The 22,414-nt window shown below is 41.0% G+C and overlaps 1 protein-coding gene across 1 annotated transcript in view; it reads right to left on the reverse strand.

Moving 5' to 3' along the window:
- Positions 1 to 21,668, reverse strand: part of LOC137802668 (uncharacterized abhydrolase domain-containing protein DDB_G0269086-like) — a 27,629-nt gene extending 5,961 nt beyond the window's left edge. Inside the window, exons 1-12 of the mRNA XM_068600718.1 lie at positions 21,440 to 21,668; positions 19,913 to 20,080; positions 17,254 to 17,322; positions 10,779 to 11,085; positions 10,137 to 10,177; positions 7,559 to 7,600; positions 6,315 to 6,796; positions 3,611 to 3,725; positions 2,468 to 2,542; positions 2,333 to 2,376; positions 2,051 to 2,143; positions 523 to 1,414 (exon numbers count right to left, since the gene is read on the reverse strand). Of these exons, the coding sequence (XP_068456819.1) occupies positions 523 to 1,414; positions 2,051 to 2,143; positions 2,333 to 2,376; positions 2,468 to 2,542; positions 3,611 to 3,725; positions 6,315 to 6,796; positions 7,559 to 7,600; positions 10,137 to 10,177; positions 10,779 to 11,085; positions 17,254 to 17,322; positions 19,913 to 20,080; positions 21,440 to 21,524 (2,413 nt within the window). The 5' untranslated portion in view covers positions 21,525 to 21,668. The remainder of the gene's footprint in view (positions 1 to 522; positions 1,415 to 2,050; positions 2,144 to 2,332; positions 2,377 to 2,467; positions 2,543 to 3,610; positions 3,726 to 6,314; positions 6,797 to 7,558; positions 7,601 to 10,136; positions 10,178 to 10,778; positions 11,086 to 17,253; positions 17,323 to 19,912; positions 20,081 to 21,439) is intronic.
- Between the last annotated feature and the right edge of the window lie 746 nt (positions 21,669 to 22,414).

A 22,414-nucleotide genomic window follows, 5' to 3' on the forward strand; every position in this document is an offset into this window, starting at 1 on the left:
GACATTTCCCTGTCAAGATGTAGTCTAGCACACAACCCCCTGTACAAGCGCCAAACACTGTTCAAAAACACAGCATAATGTGTTACAGTCTGATTGGTTACAGTCAGAGCGAGCTGTTCCTCAAGGTTTCTACTGCTAAGCTAAGGCTGAAGCTTCATATTGAAAACGAGAGATAAAGCACAGCAGAGTCAGAGATAATGTGGTTTTAATTCTATGTGATGTACTTCCTGGTCGAGATCCGGTTGTGTTATGCTAATGCTATGCTAATGCAGCCTGGTGAACTCAACTCTGCTCCACAGCCCTGGACTTTTCTTTTTCAAACTTGTAGTCTTTGGGGCGGCTGCAGCTCATGGGGATGAGTGGTTGTCCTGAAACCACAGGGTTGACGGTTAGATCCCTGGTCTCTCATAGTCTGCATGTGGAAGCGTCCTTGATAAGACCCTGAACCCCCAGCTGCTCACTAGTGGGATCATTAGCACCAATTACATATGGTGTAGCTGGCCTTAGTACTTTTTTCCTTACCTGGTACTGTTTGCTCCTCTGCTACTACATCTTTGTCTTCAGTTTCTTCTGTTGGAGCAGCCTCCTCTTCAACAGCTGTCTCCTCGACAGTTTCCTCTGAAGGTGCTGCCTCATCCTCTTCCACAACCTCCTCCACAGCTTCTTCGAAAGACGCTGCCTCATCTTCTTCTGCTACATCCTCAACAGCTTCTTCCGTTGGAGATGCCTCCTCTGAAGGAGCTGCTTCCTCTTCTTCGACTATCTCCTCGACAGCGTCCTCAAGAGCTTCTTCTGTAGGAGCAGCCTCATCCTCTTCAGCGGGCTCCTCAACAGATTCTTCTGCCTGGGCGCTCTCTTGCTCTGCAGTCTCGGCATCTGATGCTATCTTTTCAGCAGCTGCCTGTTCCTCCTCAGCCTCCTCTGGTGTGCCAGGTTCGTCCATAGGCTTATCTGCAGCATCCTCCTCTTTCTCTTTCTCGTTCTCCTCGACTGCAGCCTCCACCGCTGCTGCAAGGTCCTCCACAGCCTCTTCAGGAGCCACCCCTTCCAAAGCTTCTTCAGCAGCCTCATCCTGCTCCTCCACAGCCTCTTCAGCAGCCTCCTCCTCCACAGCCTCTTCAGGAGCCTCCTCCTCCAAAGCCTCTTCAGGAGCCTCCTCCTCCAAAGCCTCTTCAGGAGCCTCCTCCTCCAAAGCCTCTTCAGGAGCCTCCTCCTCCACAGCCTCTTCAGCAGCCTCTTGCTCCTCCACAACCTCTTCAGGAGCCGTCTCCTCCTCCTCCATAACCTCGTTAGCAGCCGCCTCCTCCACAGCTGTTTCCTCTTCAGGTGCTGCCTCATCTTCCTCCTCTTCAGGTGCTGCCTCCTCTTCAGGTTGGTCTGCCATCAATTCTTCAACCTCCTCGACTGGAACAGCCTGAAAAGCGTTATAAAAATATATGGTTGTACACATTTGAATAGCTTTAAAACACGTATGGCCATATTTGATCAAATCAGTGAAAGCGTGGTAAAAAACAGCCCCTTTTGGTGCTGAAAGATATTTGGTCCAGCAGCTAGGGATCATGGCCAAAACCTGAGGGCCGTGTATGCAGCAGTGTTTCCCAGTGCTTACCTAGACTGTGGAGGCTGTTTTGCCGTGTCATCACCATTCATATTTATACAACCAACAATGAAATTGCTTGTTAACAAGTATTTCAAATTGTATAGTAGTTGAGTTAAACTAGAGTAGCTGCTAAAACTAGAGAACAAAATGTTCTTCCACACCACAAGCCTTTAAGTGAAAGTCTGGTCCTGGCAGACTGCTAAACTAAATACAGTACTGCAGAAGGCGTGCTTTTTACATTTTAGCAGTTATTATTTTGGAGTGTATGAAGCAGTACTGATATCTGCAGGTTCCTGCTGCCACACTGTCCTTTACACAGGTAGGCAAAAGGGGCTTCACACTGAACAAAACTATTGTAAGAACTTTGGCATTAAAGAAAAAATAGGAAGATGGACTAGGACATAAAGATTGTTTAGTAAAGCTCATAAATCTGAGGTAAAAACAACAAACCTCCTCCACAGGGCCCTCTTCTTCCACAGCAGGAAGCTCCTCCTCCACAGTAAGAGGCTCCTCCTCCAGCACCTCCGGCTCCTCTTCAATCACCTGAAAAAGAATACACCAGCCACACGTCATCAAAAGGTGAGTTAAGAATCTAGTTACTACACTCATAATATAATGTTATTGCTGATTCTTTGAAAGACCAAGTGTTTCACTCATTCATTAATTCAATATGAAGCTTCTAGTGTAAACTTTTAGCAGATTATTATAATAAACAACGTGGTCTGTACCAACCTCAGGAGTCTCCACAGGCTCAGCTTCTCGCGCTACCTCAGGCTCTAGAGGGAGGGGCAGATTGTTAGAAAGTTCTCTCTCACTCACTCTCACACTCTCTCACACACACACACACTCACACACACACACACACACCTGGTGGTGGTGCCGAGGTGTCCTCTGCTTCAGCAGCTTCAATCACATCTTCCACAGGCTCTGGCTCAACAATAGCTGAAGAGAGGAGACATGTTTATATTCCATTGAAATTAAAAAAACAAACAGATTATTTAACAAGCCCAGGGTTCCGCAACCTTTCATACCAAAAGCCATTTGATATCACAGCTTATAAAGCTTTATATATAGTCATATTTAATATACAAAAACTATAATGTTATGAAATTATAGAACAAGAATGAAGACCATTCTTGACATTGCATTGCTATTTTATCTGTTATAACAATATCAAACTTTTATAAAGAGGAGAAAAATACAGTCATGTGTTGAGGACCATTAAAACACACTAGTCTGGAACTGACCCCTCCCCAGACCCACACACTCCCCATGTGTGGCTCATGGGGTACAGCGGTCGTCCTGTAACCTCAAGGTAGCAGGTTTGATACCTGTCCTCCACAGAGTATGTCAAAGTGTTCTTTAGTGAGACACTCAACCCCCGGTTGCTCCCAACAGCCCACTGCTCCTAAGGATAGTTTAAATGCAATATTTTTTAAATTAAATAAATAGGCCATGTCCACACTGCTACGTTTCATTTTAAAACACAAATCTTTTGCTACATTTAAACTGACCGTCCTCACTTTGCTCAGTTTGCTGCAGCAGTTGAGATTCTGCAGCTTGATACTTTTCAGCAGATACTGTGTGATTGTTCTGGAAGTCTTTCAACAATAAATGTTGTTTTTTGATAATTTCTCGTCACATATCAAGCATACAGGTCAGCCAGCATCGTTGGCAGTGAGAGCAAATGAATACGTCCATGCCAAATTAAATGTCTTTTTCTCTGTTATTTTTTTTCTTTTTTATATTTATCCATTAACTGAGGGCGGGGGTCTGTGAATCACAATAAGCCACCTGCAGGGGAAGCTACTCGAGCTACGTCACAGGATGTTACAAAGATTTTAATGTTTTTGTCAAAGCCTTAGGCAGCTGCACGTTGCCGACCTTGAACTAAGCAGTTCAACTTTGAGGACTTGTCCGGATGTTACATGGTCCACTGCCACACATTTGACACTACTTGTCATCATTCACTTAACGGGGGTAGCTAGCATTCACATATGTGTGTGGTACCTTTTGCCGTGGGTTCAGCTTCTGGAGTCCACACGGGAGCAGCAGCTTCTTCACGACGGGAAGTGACGACCACAGCCTTCTCTTTGAGTCCTACATGAGATGAATGCACATGTTGCTGGCAGGAAACACGTATGTGTACATTATAAACATAGATGTACATGTGTACAGAATCTGTGATCAGATTGAAAAATATTATCCCATATGACTGGGGTTTTAAATAGGACACATTCCATACACACATGTATGACGACGAGAACTACATTATAGTGGAGCTGGTGTTGCTGGTCAGTGGGGCATGATTTTTATTTGACATTTCATTTTGCTGACACTTCTCCAAAGCGACTAAAGGCCGAATTATACTTCTGCAACAACAACTACGGCTGGCCACGCAGTTGGATTGACGGACTTGTTTTGGTTTATAGTTCCTATGCGTTTTCCATACACCAGAACAGTAGGTGGCGCAACGACCGTTTAGAGTCGACCTGCACACCGACGTTCACCGATATCTCCCTCCAGGAATTCACCTCCATCTGCATGTCCTTATACTATATGTCCTTATTTGCGGACCTCTTCAGCCAAACTTCTTCAACGGGATCCATTGTTCGTGTTTCTGCTATGGCTTTTAAAAACAGCGGTATTATGCTATGAAACCGGAAATGCGAGACTCAGAAAGGATGTGGTTAGTGGACCAATCACAGCCTTGTGAGCTTGCGTTGCTTTGACGAATAGTCAGAAATTATGGGTGACGCACGCAAGCACGCAAAATGGCCGATTTCACCACGCAAGGTCGGCCATGCATGTCTTGTGTGCTTGCGTCTCTGCGTAAAACCAGAGTATGAATCAGCCTTTAGATTTTTTGCTCTCTACAACGTAGACAGAGAAAACATGAGCAATTCAAGTTTAAGTGTCTTGCTCAAGGATGCAACGAGGACTCGTTTATGCTGGATTCACACCAAGGACAAGCCACGCCTGGGCTCGAATCACCAATCCTCTGATTGAATGACGGGCATGGTAACCACTGACCCATAGTCACTATATAATCACATACGCTATTAACATTGTGCAGTAAATAGTGGTGTAACAGTTCACTCTCACACCACCGTAGAAACTCTCAATATTGCTGAGGTCTGATTAGGTGTGAATGCAGCATAAATGGGCTCAGGTCAGATTCTGTACAGCTGATCTGGAGATGAGTTTTTTGTTGGTTTACATTAGCAGTGGTTGATTCAGTTTGATGCAGAGGCTGGTTTCATGCAGCATGACTAGGGGACTGATGGCTTGTGCATGATGTACAACTGACTTTGGTGCTCATAGTGTGATCATTACCAACAGTTCAGGATGCGTGTGAACCTCAGATTAACGTTAACCATCACAATTTAAAGTTTGACTATCATTATCCTTGTAAACAACCAATCAGTTTGACAGGAGAATGACTCTTCCGTTCATTTACATTATGATGCGTTCTGCCTCTGTTCAGTGAAAATAATTGGGCAAAGGTAAAATATAATAATCATGGTGTGAACATCTAATCTAGAAAAATGTAGTGTTTGTGATTCGATCCATACAGAGTTTTAGTTGCACTAGTAAAAATAGTATCGTCATCCACATGAACCAACGTTTCCCTTAACTACCAGATTACAGCATGGGGCTGTAATCACACATCTCAGACACAATATCATCCAAATGAATGGATATGTGTGTTCCAATTCAACAGACACGCCTAACAAAAGCTTTTAAATGAATGGTTTTCATGCTACATACAGAAAATCTATTAGTTTTATCCCTAGACAAGGAACCCTTAAGAAGTTTACTTTGATTATTCCAGACACGGCCCACACAAGAGTGGCTTTCATGGCAGAAAAGAGTCACTTACAGGGATCCACAAACTTTATTGACAAAAGAAAATTCATCAAAAATCACATTGTGTGGATTACATTTCCTCATGTAGTCACAACTAAACATGAACACTACATCACACCCAATAAACAGCGTATCAATCAATGTTCTTCCAACAATCCTATCCTTCACAATATCCCAGTATGTCCTCACCTTGCACGAGACAGCATCTCTAACACTGATTTTAACTGGTGAGTTCACAACTCACAAGTCAAGCAAATTACCAACTCAGCATCTCTTGCTCTACCTAGAAGTCTATAAATACAGCAAAAAGTAATAATAACACATAATAAAACTAATTTACCGACATACATCTTTTTAGAAAACTAACTGTTCTATTGCATTGATATTGATTTTAAGCCATCAACACATCTTGTTACAATAGCTTTTTATTATTTGGGGTTGAAGGCCGTAACTGCAGTTTTCTGTTGATCGTAACCATGACTACGAGAGGCTGGACCAGCTGTGTGCCTCTCCATCAACATACAGACCACATGAGTCTCAATAGACATGTTTTATATTATCGTACCAATAGCATACCAGAGTTTTGGTGCAGATACTAAAAACCTGGCTTGACTTTGAGAAATAAATGTTTTCCAACAAAATCCATCTTACCTTCATTTTGATGTAATCAGGAATTGAATAACAAATAAAAGTACCAAGATTATGAAGCTGAAATTTGTTTGCAGCTTTCAGCACAACAATTTTTGATACACAGACCCATTCTTGTCAGTACCCAATAATCGTTTGATACCCTGCTCCAATGTTGAAATGGCCTCTTTTTAGGAACAAATTACCTCACACTTCACTTCCTGCCTCTCTGGTCAGATTTATCAGCTTTACTTCCCTTCCTTTTTTCTTTCACTCTGCCCTCGACTTCCTCCTGTGCCTTCTTTCCCCCTCTATTTTTCTCGGACTTCTCACTCTGCCCTTCTTTTCTTGATTTCTGCTCCCCTTCCTTTTCCTCCTTGCTCTCCCCTTCCATTTTCACATCCAATTGTTTTGCCTTTCCCATCCTCTGTTTCTCCAGAGCCTTGTCCATTTCCTCTTTTTCCAGCTTCTCCTCTTCCTCTTGCAGCCTCGTGGCCACTCTTTCCTTCACCCTGGTGGTTATTTCCTTCCTCCCTAGCTCCAGCTCCTTGTCCTCCTCTTCCTTGGCAAGCAGCAGTCTGACCTCAGCCAGTGCCAGCTTGGCAAGCTTCCTGGCTTCTACGCGTTCATGGATGATGGCCAGCTGCTGCTTTAGAGCGTCCCGAAGCTTCCAGCCAACCTCTTTCGTGGGAGAGGTTTCTGGGATGGAAGAGCAACAACACCGTTTGGTGTTTCACCAACTGTAAAATTTGCTTTTACAGGACAAAGACGTGCTCAAATTCACTCCGTTATTGAACCTCACCACATGTCAGGCAGGCGTGCACATGTCTGTGAATGAATTAGAACCGGTTTCATGCCATACTTTACACCTTTTCTCCTCTGAGTTTACAGACCAGTGCAGTTTACACACTTTGAACCAAACTAGTGTAAACTGCGTTCAAACAGGATTTAGCACATTGTGTTATGACTATGGCTGGTTTATCGATTAACGGCGTTAATTATTTGATCATGCGTTAACTGCATTTAAAAAAAAAGTTTTGGGGGGGGGGGGGGCTCTTACTTTGAAGGCGATAAATTTTGGTACGCCCTTGCGCTTCCGTAGGCTCGGCGGAATATTTGCCGACTAAGCCCGTTGTGAAAGCACGTATTGTTCTGTAGTTTCTGTCCTCAACGAGCACCGTGCGAGCGAGTCGCTCGCCTCACAAAGCGGTCAGACTACCTGGAGCCTCGCGCTGCAAGCTCCACGTGCCCGGATTGAACATTAAATCGCACATGCGCAAAGAATAAAGTATGAATCCAGCGCAAATCTGATTACTCATTCATTAAAAATCAAATTCATCTTAGATCCAATACTCAGCTGGATCTAAGATCACAAGGAGTTCTTAATAGTTGAAACGTCATCCATTAGTTTCGCCCACAGTGTCACAGCACAGCTTCATGCAAGTGGCTGCATGACGGTACCTTTCAGGCCGCCTCTCCTGGCTGCATCCCCAGGGGTTTCATCTGACGTTGCATACAAACAGACACAAGTTACTACACCTGGCTCCTGTACAGACTAGACTCGTCAATACAAACAATTTCAAGTCAATTCATTTTCTAAAGCCCAAAAACAACGATACGCTCCAATTGGTGATGAAACGGATCCTGAAACACAAGGTTTGGAGCAGAACAATATAGCTTTTAAGTTCAAATTATTATGAAATATAAGATTGTACATTTATGGATTCAAATCTCGTCAGTAGTAGTGTTACAGGTGTATTATAATCACCTTACAGCTAGTGTAGACAGCTAATAATCCATCTCTTAATATCTATTTCATAATGTATCATTAATCTGAGGTTCAAATGTGTACTGATCCAAAGCAAGCACACCAGGAACACCAAGGCCAGTTGTACATCATGCACAAGCTTTTAGTCCCCTAGAGATGCTTCATGAAGACAACCTCAACTTAAGTAAACTTCTTGTAGCAGAAGGGCACGGTTGCTATAAACCATTATTTCTAAAACTGTACTTGGGGCGCAGTGGGAAATATAGTTTGATTTTATTTCAAGAACTTCAAAAATGACAAAAGTAATACTTGCTAATTCTTGGCGTTTTGCTCTATAAAGAGCGTTGCAGCTTTATAGAGCTCAGCTCAACATTGAGCATGAATTGAGAACAGCCGTATAAAATCTGCAATCTTGTTTTAAAAAGATGTCTCGAGGAAAGCAGCTCACTGCTTTCACAGCTCACAGTGCAAAACAGCTTAATTGCAGCTGCAATAAGCTTTTTTTTTTTGTTGCCAAATCTAACTTTATTTGCATTGTTCTAACAGTGACATCAGCTGTGCAGAATGACCTAAGCCCGTTTCATGCTGCATTGACAAAAAAATAAATTAAAAAAAGATTTTTTAAAAATCGCAGCAATATAGTGCAGGGTTTAATGGCCCATTGACCCACAAGCAACTGCACGGTGATGAACATCTTTACTTCACTTGTGGCAAGGTTGCACAGCTATGGATTGCTGGTTATGTGATTTGTCAGTGTGACATTGAGTTTCTTCAAATGTTCATACGGTTTAACTATAATGATTCATGAAGTTTACTAATTAGTAAAACTGGCGATCACCAACTCAAAAGGCAGTTTACCCACTAAAGTTCCTTCCCATCTCACATTGTACAAAAAAGAGAATACTATGGTTCATATTTAAAGGCCAAAGCCAGCAGCCGATTCTTATTCTCAAAGAGTTTCCTATGCTTCACACCACGAGCAGCAAATTAGTGTAAATACTAATAATACCCATTGCCTCAGCACAGTAACATTTAAGTTCCGGCTGTCAACATGTTCAAGGAGGCGTTACAGAACCTCTGTGTTCATATCAAATACTTTGGCTTAAAAACACAGCAAAAGTATTTGCAAAGAAAAAAATTATGTAAAAACAGGTTTTGTAATAGAGGTTTTGCGTGATTCACCACACAAAGTGGGAGTCAAAGTAAGAAATGTAAAATCACCACAGGGGTGAATTATTAGTTGTTGTATTTGGCAGAGTAATTTTCAGTCCGAGTGCACAAAGCCTGAAAGAAGCAGTCTCTCACCAGAGAAGTTAAAGTAGCTATGGCGTTAGGCACGTGTATTTGTGCATCAGTGGCATCATGTAGATTTCTTTACTCCACCCCAAAGTTGAAGAGCCTGTTTTCTGAACAAGGTGTACCCATGCATATACGACAGCCATTAGGTTCATAGCAGACCTGTTGAAACAGCACACACAACCTCTTTCACACGCACTAAACAGAACACCTGCAGTTGGTACAATCCAACAGATCTCTTCTCAGCATCACTTGACTCAGTCCTCTGTGGCTCTGAACACTTCACACATTTCTACTGCAGTGCCCTCATTTTTGACTCGGAACACAAACTAACTTGAATCAAACTAATTGGACATAAATGGATCTACCTGTGCTTAGTCACAAAGCGAAAGCTTGGAATAAACCAACTACTGGAGGCAGAAGATATTTTGATCAAGTTTAAAGGAGAATGAAACAGAGCACACATCTAAACTTGTCATCGAAGAAAACGCACAGGTGGCTCAGTTTCACTAAATGTCCCAGTAAGATATTCCAGGGAGTCAGCATACAAGATACCTGGACCTCTTTTTAGTGGAATGCAGCCATAAATAATGTTATTAACACAGGTGCTTGTCCTTCTATGGCATGTCTTCAATAGCAAAGATCAATAGTTATATATGCTGTTGCTGAGCAAAGGGGTGACATGAGACAAACAATATGTAGAATACCTGAAGCATATGGCGCATTAACATGGCTTAATATATACACTGACAAAAAAAAAAAAGCAATCCAGCAAACTTTCAGTGCTATGTCAGTATGAGTTCAAGATCCCATTTCCACCTGATATTAACATGCAATCTGCATACATTACCTGGATATTGGCATCAGATCAAGGGCATCGCATTGCACCATGTACATAAAAAGTGTTCTCGATCCATATTCTGCTCACATTGTGATTGGATCTAAAATTGCAATGCATTCTGGGTGTATTTGTACCTGCAATAGTGCATATGCTCTTATCCAGATACAAACCCCAACTAAATAACAGGAAGAAATATGTTTAAAGACAAAACCAAGAGTCTTAAAATTGAGATTCAAGAGCACAAATCCATGCTCATAATCCCATAGTTAAGAGCAAATATTGAGTATGGCATGCAGCAAAAAATGTCAGAAAAAAAAGGACAACTAAGCAGCTGTCAGAGTGCAAATAATCTTTGCATTATTGGTAAAAAAAAAACAAATAAAAAAGCAATAGATTCTTAACAAAATGTTTTAGAGAGGACGTCTAAAAGTGTTCCTGAGAATCATGTCCATATGCCAGCACAGGGACCAACATCATAGAAAGCTTTAAAAAAGGATTTCACCGCAAGATTGTGAAGATACAAGATTGAAGCTAGTTTGTCAAGTTTGACAATGTTTGGAGATTTGAGTATATGAAACCCTGATGGGTTGGAGCAACAATACAATATAAGACTGGACATTTCAATACCTAAAAGATACCGGCTTGGTTAAGTTGCAAAAATCAACCAGCCAATGTCCGCAGAACAACTATTGTACGACCACTTGTGGGTGGTTGGATGGAGAGGTTGAACATTAGTGCTTAAGAGGATAACTGGCTTGCTGCAGGTGGCCTGAGGCTATTGGTTATGAAGGCCGACTATAACAATCTTCTGCCCCCGATTTCCATCATCTTGTGCTCTTTTTCTGAACCCTTCATCATCCGCAGTCTCATCCTCGTCGTCGTCGTTGTCGGCGTCCTCCTCTTCCTCCTCCCGTGCCTCCATGAGTCCTCCTAAGGCACTGTGCTCCTCCTCTTCCAGGGGGTTTATCAGACCGTACAGGAAAGTGAAGAAACCGTTTAACCAATCAGAGCCGCCCTCCTCCACTTCTTCTAACCAATCCAGAACCTCGGATTCACCCTGACCATCGCCCTCACTGGTCAGGCCTACTCAAACAAGAGGGGTGGTGTGGCAGTGTGGGGGGATAGAGGGTAAAGTTTGGGAGCACAACGTGAGATGGAAACGTGTGGGGAAAGGAAGTGGAAAAAAATAATGAGAAAGAGAAAAGGTGGAATCACATGGAGAAGAGATGTAATGAAAGAGGGTACAAAGCAGAGGAGAAAAGAAAGAAACAAGAGGAGAAGGTAAGAGAAGTTTAAAGCGCATGTTAGGCAGCGAGGGAACTACGCAGGCTTTATCATAAGCAGCTGGAGTCTGGCTGTCTACATATGATCACCACCTAAATCACGTTGCCAGCTTTAGCCATTATTTGACAAAGGAGAGCAGTGATCCAGAACCTCAGCAGTGCTGAATCTAAGAATCCACATTTATAAAAGTCATATAAATTTCTGCACCGACTCTGCTAGGGCTGGACAATACAATATCCATATTGTAATAAAAGACTGTACATTGTACTATAGCATTAGTCTTGTCTTTTTGTAGTTTTAAAGGCTGCATTACCTAAAAGTTATGTCATTTGCACAAGCTACTAGACTATCCTGTTGTATTATTTGCCTTTATCAACATCACTGATATTTATCAAAAATGTCATTGTGGATTTTGTAAAAGCATCAATGGTCAACCCGACAATATCATCACAAACCAGATCATTTTAATTGGTCAACGATAGGTATATATGATTTTCTCCATGTTGTCCAGTCTTACTCTGTGCCTACATATGGGACAGTTCATGCGGAGACAGCCGTAGAATCCTAGACAACAGTTTCCATGTGGGCACCTCCACAAGCTGTCAAACACACATTAAGGTGGAAAGCAAAAATAGTTCCACTGTCTACTTTCAGTAGACAGTGGAACATTTGTGATACTTAGTTTACCATTAACACCTTTCTGAAACCTATTAAAAGGTTAACTTTGGTATTTTTAAAAATTGGATCCTATTTTCACGTTTTTGGGTCAAAGTGATGAATGGGGACAACCGTATTCAAAATTATTCCAGTATTAATAGAGAAAAGACTGTAATCATGTAATCATTTAGGGTAGGTATAAAACGTGCCCATGCATTCATCTTCAGTAGACTTGACTACTGTAACGGTGTGTTCACAGGCCTCCGTAAAAAGTCGATCAGAAAGCTGCAGCTGATCGAGAACGCCGCAGCCTGAGACCTCACTAAGACCAGGAAAGTGGATCACATCACTCCAGTTCTGAGGTCTTTGCACTGGCTTTCTGTTCAAAGAATTTACTTTAAATTCCTGCAGCTGGCTTATAAAGCACTGCATGGTTTAGGGCCTAAATGTGTTTGTGATCTGCTGGTACCATATGAACCATCAGACCGTTCATCTTTTCTGCTCCACATATTTGGAACAAGGTCCCTGAAAGCTGCAGGTCTGCTGAGCCTTTTAGAGATTCTCAGAGACCCTCAGCTCCTTTAAATCGTGACTGAAGACTTTTGTGTTTGCAGTTGCCTTAAATTGAAAGAGACTCAAGGATTTTAATACATTTGTGCATCTCCCAGTTGTATTTCATTTCTTAAACTACACTGCAAGTTTTATTCTATTTTTAGCTTTTTGTTTGTTTTTTAATATTTTAAGGAATGTTCTTAATTGTTTTTAAATGTTCTTTTCTTCTGTATTATGTTTTGATGCTTATGGTTTTATGTGAAGCACTTTGAATCACCTTGTTGAAATGTGCATACAGATAAACTTGCCTTGCACACTCAAAATCTTGTCGATAACACTAAGGTAGTAGACCTTCTGTTCTCCAACACAAACTGACAACACCGGCCCTTCTCTCCAACTCCAACTCTATCTTTGTCTTCTGCTAACAAGTCACATGACAATACAGACAGGCTCAAGCAAAAGGTTTCATTACTCTGTAGTGTTCTCTCCTTAATGTTGTCAGACATTCATAATAACAATCGGAGCCTGTTGAGGCAAAAACAAGCACCTTTTGTGGACCAGTGGCCGGCCGTCAGGGCCAGCTAGGCCTTCTCTGCTGGCCTAAACCGAATGACAAAGTTATTAGACTTTTTTTTTTTTTAATGTTAAAAAAAAAAAAAAATCAATACAAGTTATATCTATTTCATAACGAAAATGTTTTACACAAATACACAACATTATAATTATTTATCCCTATTAGCTTATTTTATCATTGCACAAGCTCATGTGAAATGAGCTGTGCTGCTGGCCTGAGCTGTTGTTCAGCTCAGGCCAGCAGCATAGCTCAGCTTAACAGCTGGCTATGTGTAGCTTATCCAATCAGATTTCACCTTTTGTTTCTCTATGTTAGAGTAATGCATTAAAAAAAACATGCTAACGGCCAGCCAGCTAGCGTTAATATCTGCTTGTATTGTGATTGGTCACAGGGCCCACATGACTGTCAACATGAGCTGTGATTGGTTAATGGGGCACCGTGATTGGTCATTGGGGGCACCGTGACTTCTGTCTACCAGAAAACTAGCTGGCTGAACTCAGTAGGAAGAAAGGAGTAAGTTGTTAGAACATATTTAGATAAGCAATTACATTTTTATAGTTTAGCTTGGTGTATTTTTTTATGCTCTATGACTGAAGGAGTAGACTTGGTGGTGGATTTACTGGCAACGCCTTTCTCACAGAGGATTACGGAAATGTGGTGAGTAAAATGCTGGCTATGTAACTTATTTTTTTACATGTGCAGTCGTATTTAAATCATACACAGCGTTGATGCTGCTGCAGCAGTTGCTGATCAGACCGGGCGCAGCTCTGCCCTCTGATGTACAACAGCTCTGTGTGTGTGTCTGTGTGTGCGCGTGCGTAGGTTTTGAATGTTGTTGGACATAGCATAGTTGTGGTATTACTAAATGTGACTAGTTGTTTGGTGGTAATTTGGACAACATGCATTGTTGACGTGTTTGGGCTGGTCAAGTCAGTCAGTCAGGATGCATAACATCGCGAGTGCTGCGTAACGGCACAATTTCAGCGCTGGTGGATGAATTGGCTTCGCGGGTCAGGCCCCACGCATTGTTCAACTGCAGAGTCCCCCTTTTTTTCTCCGCATCATACAGTGGAGCGGCTCGGGTGTGACACTTTTTCCTCTAGTCCGGCCATGATGTGGACGATACGGCATACGGTGAAGGCCTATGGCCGAAATGCACGGCCCGCAACTGTTGTGGGCGTAGCATTACATTGACGTAAAGAGCTGCCGAGTATATTACATTACAGCCCCTTTAACACCTGCAAATTGAACAGATTTCAAAAACTGTCGACCCCATTAATTTAGTGGACAAAAGAACATGGGAAAATAGGATGGTGGAAAAATACCAAAGTTAACTATGTATTGGAAATGTTTCAATGATAGATTCCCTTGCAATGCAAAGCTAAAATTTGTATCAGCCATTTGAAGTGCACTCTAAAACACAGCTATCTCTTATGGCTCTGGCACATACAATTTAACAATACTGAGCTAAAGAGAGACAAACACAAACACAAGAAGAGTGAGACAATGAAGAGGACACAAAGGAAAGATACAAAAAGGGATCAAAATAAAATGGAAAGAGCATTAATGCAAAGAAGGAAACTACTTTTTTTTAAACTATGTGTTCAAGCTAATTTTAGTAGGGTTGGTTGCAGAAGTATGAATGATGGGTTGCTAGTTGGATCGATAAGTTGAAGGTGGGCGGGGCAAAAAGAAAATCCTTTCTGAAGGAGGATTCACTTTGGTGACAGATCAGATTGCCTCCATAATAGCTTATGGTATTCTGCGAAGTAACAGTACTTCAGAAAAGGAACATTTCAGCATAGTTTGGTGCGTGTCATGATAGCATCCTAAATGTGTCGAGCAAAATGGTGAGTATTTGGATTATTGCAAAATGTGTAGATTCACATATGGTACAGGTGAGCGATCCAAAGATTCAGACTAAGGCTGCAACTAACGATTATTTTAAGAATTGATTAATTGGTTGATTATAATTTTAAAGCATTAATTTGCAATTAAAAAAACAGAACTGACAGTGCAAAAAAATCTTAACCATAAAGAATTTATAAAAAAATAAAGAAATACGAATCACAAAACTAAACAGGACTTGTTTGAACGTCAGAACTTGTTCTCTACACTCACAGACATACTCACACTCTCTCTCTCTCTCACACACACACACACACACACACACACCTCAGAGAACAAGAGATGAGAATTCCAGAAGTAACCACTCAATGTATTAACATAACTTACGGAGTGCACTTTACCTAAACAAAGGTTGTTAATTAGATATCAAACTACAAATCGCAGCAACACTTCCTCTGCATGAAGCCTCATTATATCAGACTATTGAACGCAGGTCTGTGTTCTGCACCTCAGGAGATATTTATGCATTGCTTCTCTTGAAGCCCCCGCGGTGTTTTAAAACGAAGACGTTATCTAACCCAACAGCATGGCTCAAACACGGGGAATGAACGACTAGCTAACGAGCTAAAGACAACGGTTAGCTTAGCTGTTAAGTTATTGTACACGTATCTCATATGTCACTGCATACTCTCGTTGCAACGGGCTGCAGAACCTCCTGGACTTTCTGTCTGCTGCGCTCCACTCAACTGTTTTGTTCAATACTTAAACGTCTTCGCGACTTATTGAGTGGCGTAATAATCTCGCGACACAACAAATTGATAATGAAGTTCGTTGCCAACTTTTTTTAATAATCGATTCATTGTTGCAGCCCTAATTCAGACGAGAGCAAACTGTTTGTCTGTAATCAAGTCCAAAATGTTGACTCTTTTGTTGGAAATTAACCATTTGCAAACAACTGTGGTCCAACATGTCAAAAGAAGTATACACCTTGCGGTATGTTTGGAAGTTACAATAACAAGCTCGAAAAATTATTATTATTATTATTTTTTTAAGAGTTAAAGCTAGTATAGAACCATGCAACATGCAGCAGATATTACGTGAGGAAAACAGGACTTCTGGGAACCACGAATACTTATCAAACTTCCAGCTCCCTTGAACGCTTGAGGCTTCACACAGGAGAAATGTTCCAAAAACTTCACCGTTACAACATAGACATAGGTGTCATGTCCACAATATGATTTGATTGATTTACTTTTGGTTAAATGGAAAATTAAACCGTCCCCTGATCCTCATATATTCCATCATTTATTAAAACCTTTTGAGCCCCACGTCTCTCCCGCCCAACCAGAAATGCCTTTGAGCGGCCGCCCCTGAGTTTTTCCAGATGCATGCTTCAAGCCCTAAACAACAACCTACAGAGTAAGACCCCTCCTTGTAAAGATAATCACCTAAGTAATCAGAATCTGCAAGATAAATCCCAATAAAACAAAGCCTTGGGGAGTTACCAAAGAGGGTTAGTCAAAAAGTTGCCGTTCAACAATGTAAAAGTTATAAGCTTCATGCCAAACCCCATCGTTTTGTGGCATGCTAGGTATTAGAATTTGCATAGATTTTTGCTTCAGAGTCTGCTTCAGAGTCGGAAAAGGTCGAAGCGAGTGGGAGAAAAAAAAAACAGTCTGGCCCCATTTGGATTTTTTTTTTTAGGTACGACTATACTACACACAAGGCTCTATCATACATTAGAATCATACAAGCTCGTAGGGTTACGAAAATGTGCCTTTTATTAAAATTACTTGACTTTTTTTCTCTTTTTGTTGTCCCATAATGGGCAACGAAGGGCAAAAAGGTTTATAGGTTGTTTACCAAACACAGTTAGTTATAGCCCTAGCATCTGCCTTCTTTATTTGGGACCTACGCTTTAGGGACCATACACCAATGCAAACTTCAAAAGAATATTAATGTGGGGACTTTCATTTTAGAAAACAAATTATTCAAGAAAACAAACAAACAGTCACAGACATGCCAAGATCACAAGTGTCGGCAATTTTCACTGATGAGATAGTCTATATGGTAACTGTCAGCTACAAAATTATTACACATGCAAAAAAAACTCAAACTAAAATTTAATGTAATTAACAAAGGAGAAAACAAACCATCGGTGGCCTGCAGAAAGCTTCAAACAGGAAACTAATCAGTTGTGCCTGGATCATGTACCATGTCCCTAGTGCTTCAGGTATTTGTCAATTGAAACACATAATTGCCCTGTGTTTGGATTTATGAAAGACACTGAGAGTAAACACCAACATTTGTTGTAAATTAGAGATAAATCAACTTGCCTAGCAGAACTTTAGCGTCCTCGACATCAAAATCACCATCTCCATCTGTATCGTAAGCCACCAGTTTACCTACAGCAGTAATAAACACACATGTAGACTTTGTTTGTGCTTACAGTAACTACGTGACATGTACATGCATCAATCTACACACAGACACTTAAAGACATGCACCAAGCTTGTGCGAGACTGGCCACTTGTCTTCTGTCTCTTTCCAACCGTTAGTATGAGCAAACGAATCCTTCGTTAAATGGATGAATTGTGCTCTCCTATTAAGTCATGTTTTTTTTTATCAAATGGGCAGGTTGGCGCAGGCCACAATCATCTGAAAGCTTGGTGAATCACTTTAAATGTGAAGGAATATAGGATACATTCAGGCAAAATGGGTAAAAACAGGAAGTGGCAACAATCAGAGCATTTTATGTAGAATGTAGATTACTATTAAAAAAAAATGTTAATGAACACTAGGAGGTTAGGAAGTGGTCGAGGTTTAGGAAGTGGTCGAGGTTTAGGATCAGTAGTTTCAAAAAGGTGCAGGGTTAGTGTCTGACAGCTACAGTGGACGGGATGGTTAGAGCCCTGGATTTAAACCAGCTGAGGCAGTACATTATTCACACATTCCAGCTAAACAGGTCACACAACGTCCACCAATTTAACAATGTTTGATATGACTTGTGCTCAATGACATCATTGATCATCATCATTGATTTATTTTAAATCTCATCTTTTTTTCTGCTTGCAACATAAAAAAGAGGGCCATTTAAGACAACATTTACATTTTCAATCTGTGTGAATATTTCCTTCCTACAATAACGTGACAGACCTTAAGATGTACATCTGGATAAATAACTGCCTTTACTTTTTTTAGAGCCAGGGCTCTGAGAAGAGGGTGAAAGGGAGAGGGAAATAACCTAAGAGTACAACTGAAAGGACACAGGACAACAACCAAGAATGTAAATACATTTTTACCTTGCAAGGCGTCAGACAGGTTAATTTGAAAGCCCTTAGCCTTGTCTGCATGCAAAAACAAAACACATATTGGAATAGCTTGATTAAGAAATAAGACAGAAGAGATTCATAATTTCTATACATAATTGAAAACGTTAACGTGAATCATTCAGGATGCAGATTAGTCAGGCATTATTCTCTGATCAACAGTAACAGATAGTACAAATCAGTAAAGCTACATTGTTATGGGTTGGGTGCAGTATACATTGGGGTCCATATGCTACGAACCATATTTGAGTTAATTTGAAGTCAAATAGATGTTGGTCTTGAAATGGTACTGTAACAACGCTTAGGTTGCAGAAGCGCATGAAGGGATTTGGAACCATAATGTCATAATAACCATCCAAGGAGGACCAACCACGAGCTAGGGAACTGTAATATAATCTCCTGTACACACAATAATGACCATATGACATCATCCTTGTTTTAAGAAGGGGCTCCCCGTTACCGTGAGTGTACAATCTTCTCCACAGGTCACCTGCTCTGGGATTTCAAACCGGACCGACATGGCAGCTCGTTTGGAAACTTACCGCTTTGTATCAAAAATAGTTGACTGAAAATGCATTCCTGAAAACTGCCACAAAGTTGCCAATTAAGTCTTCATTTTTAGATTGGCTGTTAGCTTCATAGTTTCCCTAGGCAGTGAGGTTTATATGGTTAGTACTGCTTCACTGTTTTATGGTCACAAATAATGCCAGATGGTTGCATTATTTGTGTTCCCCCTCGCCTTTATACGAGGATATTCTGAAACGTCAGAGGGAACGGATAGGAAATTCACTTGTGGAACTGGAGCCAACGGCTCCGAACTAAACCTTTTCTAGCATAGTCCCAGAACTAAATACAACCTAGCCTACAACTGTCCTAAGGTCAGAGTCAGGTGTATGTGTTTGTTAATGTTGTCATGAAGGTTTAATAGGAACTGTGTGTACCCTGCCTTTGCTCCTTGACAGCTGGGATCGGCTCCAGCGGCCCGCGACCCTAATGAGGATAAGCGGTTCAGATAATGGATGGATGTGTGATACACAAAATCCCTATTCACGGTAAAGTTCTTAATTTTTTCATTCTCTCAATCTAATAGTTTTGGGCCCCGGGACATCCTTAAGCTCGAGCCCTACCAAAGCCACTGTTTAGCTCTACTGTTAATCAATAATGACCCTCGATTGTATCATGTTGTTAATTTGCTCAAATGTCGGTCTAACGGTCTGTCGACATAGGCATGCAGCTTTATAACACAATATTGATGATCTATTAAAAATGTACTGAGTTTCTTGTGGCAATTTTTTCTTTCCCTTGATTTGACCGATTAATCTGCTGTGAGTTTAGAGGCTGAGTTACATCCTATCTTCATAAACATTTGATGGTGGATTGAAGTAGATTTGTGTCAGGTTGATAATGAATGCTAATGTCATGTTAGTGCTCTGATAATGGTTCATATAATGGTTCTCATTAAACGGCTGAAGTCGACTTCAGGGACAGATGACAGGTGCATGTGATTGCGGACAGATGAAATACAAGTATGAAGAAAAATGCTAAACTAGTTGCTGCCACACATTTCCAGCAAGGTGTATTAGATGGAAAAACAAACCTAAAGAAATGAAGAACATATTAAAATACTCTGTACTCCAAATGTAATTGTGATGCATTAAGTACTCACCAAGGACTCCCTGATAGTCCACCAGGTCAAAGTAGACCACGGCGACAGACGTCCAGACCCCCAGCAGGGCCAGCACAATGAACCAGGTGAAGAAGCTGCCGCTGCTGCTGCCGGACCCCGAGTCGGCCTTCTTCCCATTCTTATTTGCTGATTGGGTTTTAGTACCATCTGCAACATAAAGACAGTGTATAATTGTATAATGTCAGACTTAATAGTTCACACTTATCGTTTTATGGAGGGAGGCATCGTTTTTACACACCGTGCATTAAAATAAGAACATAAAATCTATGAAAAAGCTTCGCTAAAGCATCACTTTTGTTTGTTTTTTCTATGGAAAGAACCTTGTAAAGCACCATACAAATAAAATGTGTTAGTATTTATTAACAGTGTGTGTGTATGTGTGTGTGTGTGTGTGTGTGTGTGTGTGTGTGTGTGTTGCATAAGCAGTAACATTGTAAGTGGTTGGTCTTTGAGAAGCTGACAGACAATGTTAAAAACACAAGTGTTTTTCTACAAAGAACCCCACCAAAGCACCATCTTAAAAATCTTGTGTTTACCAGAGATGTGGCCAAAGTTAATAAAACAGAAATGCTACTAATTGACCCATAAAATCAGTGTAACAAGACCAAAACCACCCATTAGATTTTTCAGCTGTATGATCTTAAGTCTACCTTTTGACCAAAGTAGTTGTGACTTTTGTCCAGGAGTATAACACTATGCATGTTCATCCCTAACCCTGAAAGTAAGAGATGTTCGGTACATTGGCGCAAACCATTCCAATACCAGCTATCCTCCTTTTGTTGTAAACGCATCATGATGCCAGTTGAAAGATCTCATATTAACTAGAAAAGGAGCAGTAAAATACTATTAGATGTTAGATTTTAACACTTAATTCTGGGCATTCTGTTCAGAATCGTACATCATTGGCACTAATCCCTCAGACTGGCTCGGGGAAAGGAGCAGGGGTGTTGGGAATTCCATGGGTGCCGACATCTCACAATGCATGATGGGTGAAAATAGTGGCAGAGAGAATGAACAGGTGTTGAAGTCAGTAACATGGTGCTAGGTCAAACTCAGAAACATGATCAAAGAGTAGAGCTCAAAAGCAGCAAGGAATATCAAAGATACACGGTTATCTCTGAACATTACACAATCCATTGATACCCTAGCATCATAAACTCAATACACTGACATCACAGTTTGATTAACAGATGTCTAGTTCAAATTGTCCTGCTCAAAGTCCACTGAAAGAAACTTGAAATAGACTGGTCATCTGTTTTTTTCTCCACTCATGTATTTATTTGGTACCAGGTCCTTTTTTTCAATAGTCATTTTACCCTTCTTAAGATGGATAAAATGGCTGTGACATCATCTGCAATTACGAATCCAGCAAAACAACCATTCTTATCAGTAATCTTCCCTTAATCCTTAACCCCTACTGCCACCCAACCAACCAGACCCTTCAGTGACCTCCACACTCCTCTGTCCTTCTCAGCTCTCGTCCGTAACCTTTGAAACTTTCCTCACCTTGCATTTCCCCAGCTATCACCATGGGGATCGCAGTGACAACAGAAGATGTGGTGGACTCGACCACGGTTGCTGAATCACCCATCCTTCAACTGACGGCCTAGGATGGCAAATGGTATCTCTCCCTCCTGGTCTCACCTCCTCTATCTCGCTTTCTGTCTCTATTGACTGGATTTGTTTCTCTTGCTCATCTGTCAGTAATCCTTGCTCTGGGTCACTTTTTTCTCTGAGCCCGATATGGCTGTGGAGGTCAAACACAGATATTTATAGTGCTGTTAGACCAGCTGGCCCTGACACACAGAGAAGGAAGAACAGGCTGAACGTGTACTGCCAGCTTTAAACGACTGCCCCTTTCCTCTAGCCAATCCAAATTCACTACATTTTCCTAGAAGAAAAATAAACTTTGCGACCATCGGTGTTGCCAGCTGTGAACAAAAACAGGGTTCAGTCGTCATTTGGCAGTTACTGTCAATAATAACTGTAAATTCAGTGTTATTTCAGGCATTTGTAACACATCATTGAACTTCACTCTACTGCTGACTAGGGTTGTCACGATACCAAAATTATGACTTCGATACAATACAAATGAATGAAAAGTACTTTATTAATCCCCAAGGAATTTTTTTTGTCGTAGTAGCAGAATACCTGCAATTAATATCAAGATACCGATATTTACGATACTAGAATTTGATACGATACCATAAATATGATACAATACTGGTATATGTATCTATAATAGTAATACATAAAACACCTGTATGGTTCCCTTTTTGACCAGCTTGTTTCTGCCCAGCTTTTTGAACACTTGACAAATGGAATTGATATTAGTATTAGCATACAGCAAGATATTAATGAAAACTACAAGGTGATGACTACATAGTTATTTCCATAAGTAGGAGCAATTGTAGATAATAATACTCCATACTACTACTACTAATAATTTTACAGATGTGCGTTTGAGGTGAAAAAAAAACT

The sequence above is a fragment of the Clinocottus analis genome, unplaced genomic scaffold (assembly GCF_023055335.1).
Source record: "Clinocottus analis isolate CAN_PGR_092001 unplaced genomic scaffold, fCliAna1.0.p SCAF_11, whole genome shotgun sequence".
NCBI lineage: Eukaryota > Metazoa > Chordata > Actinopteri > Perciformes > Cottidae > Clinocottus > Clinocottus analis.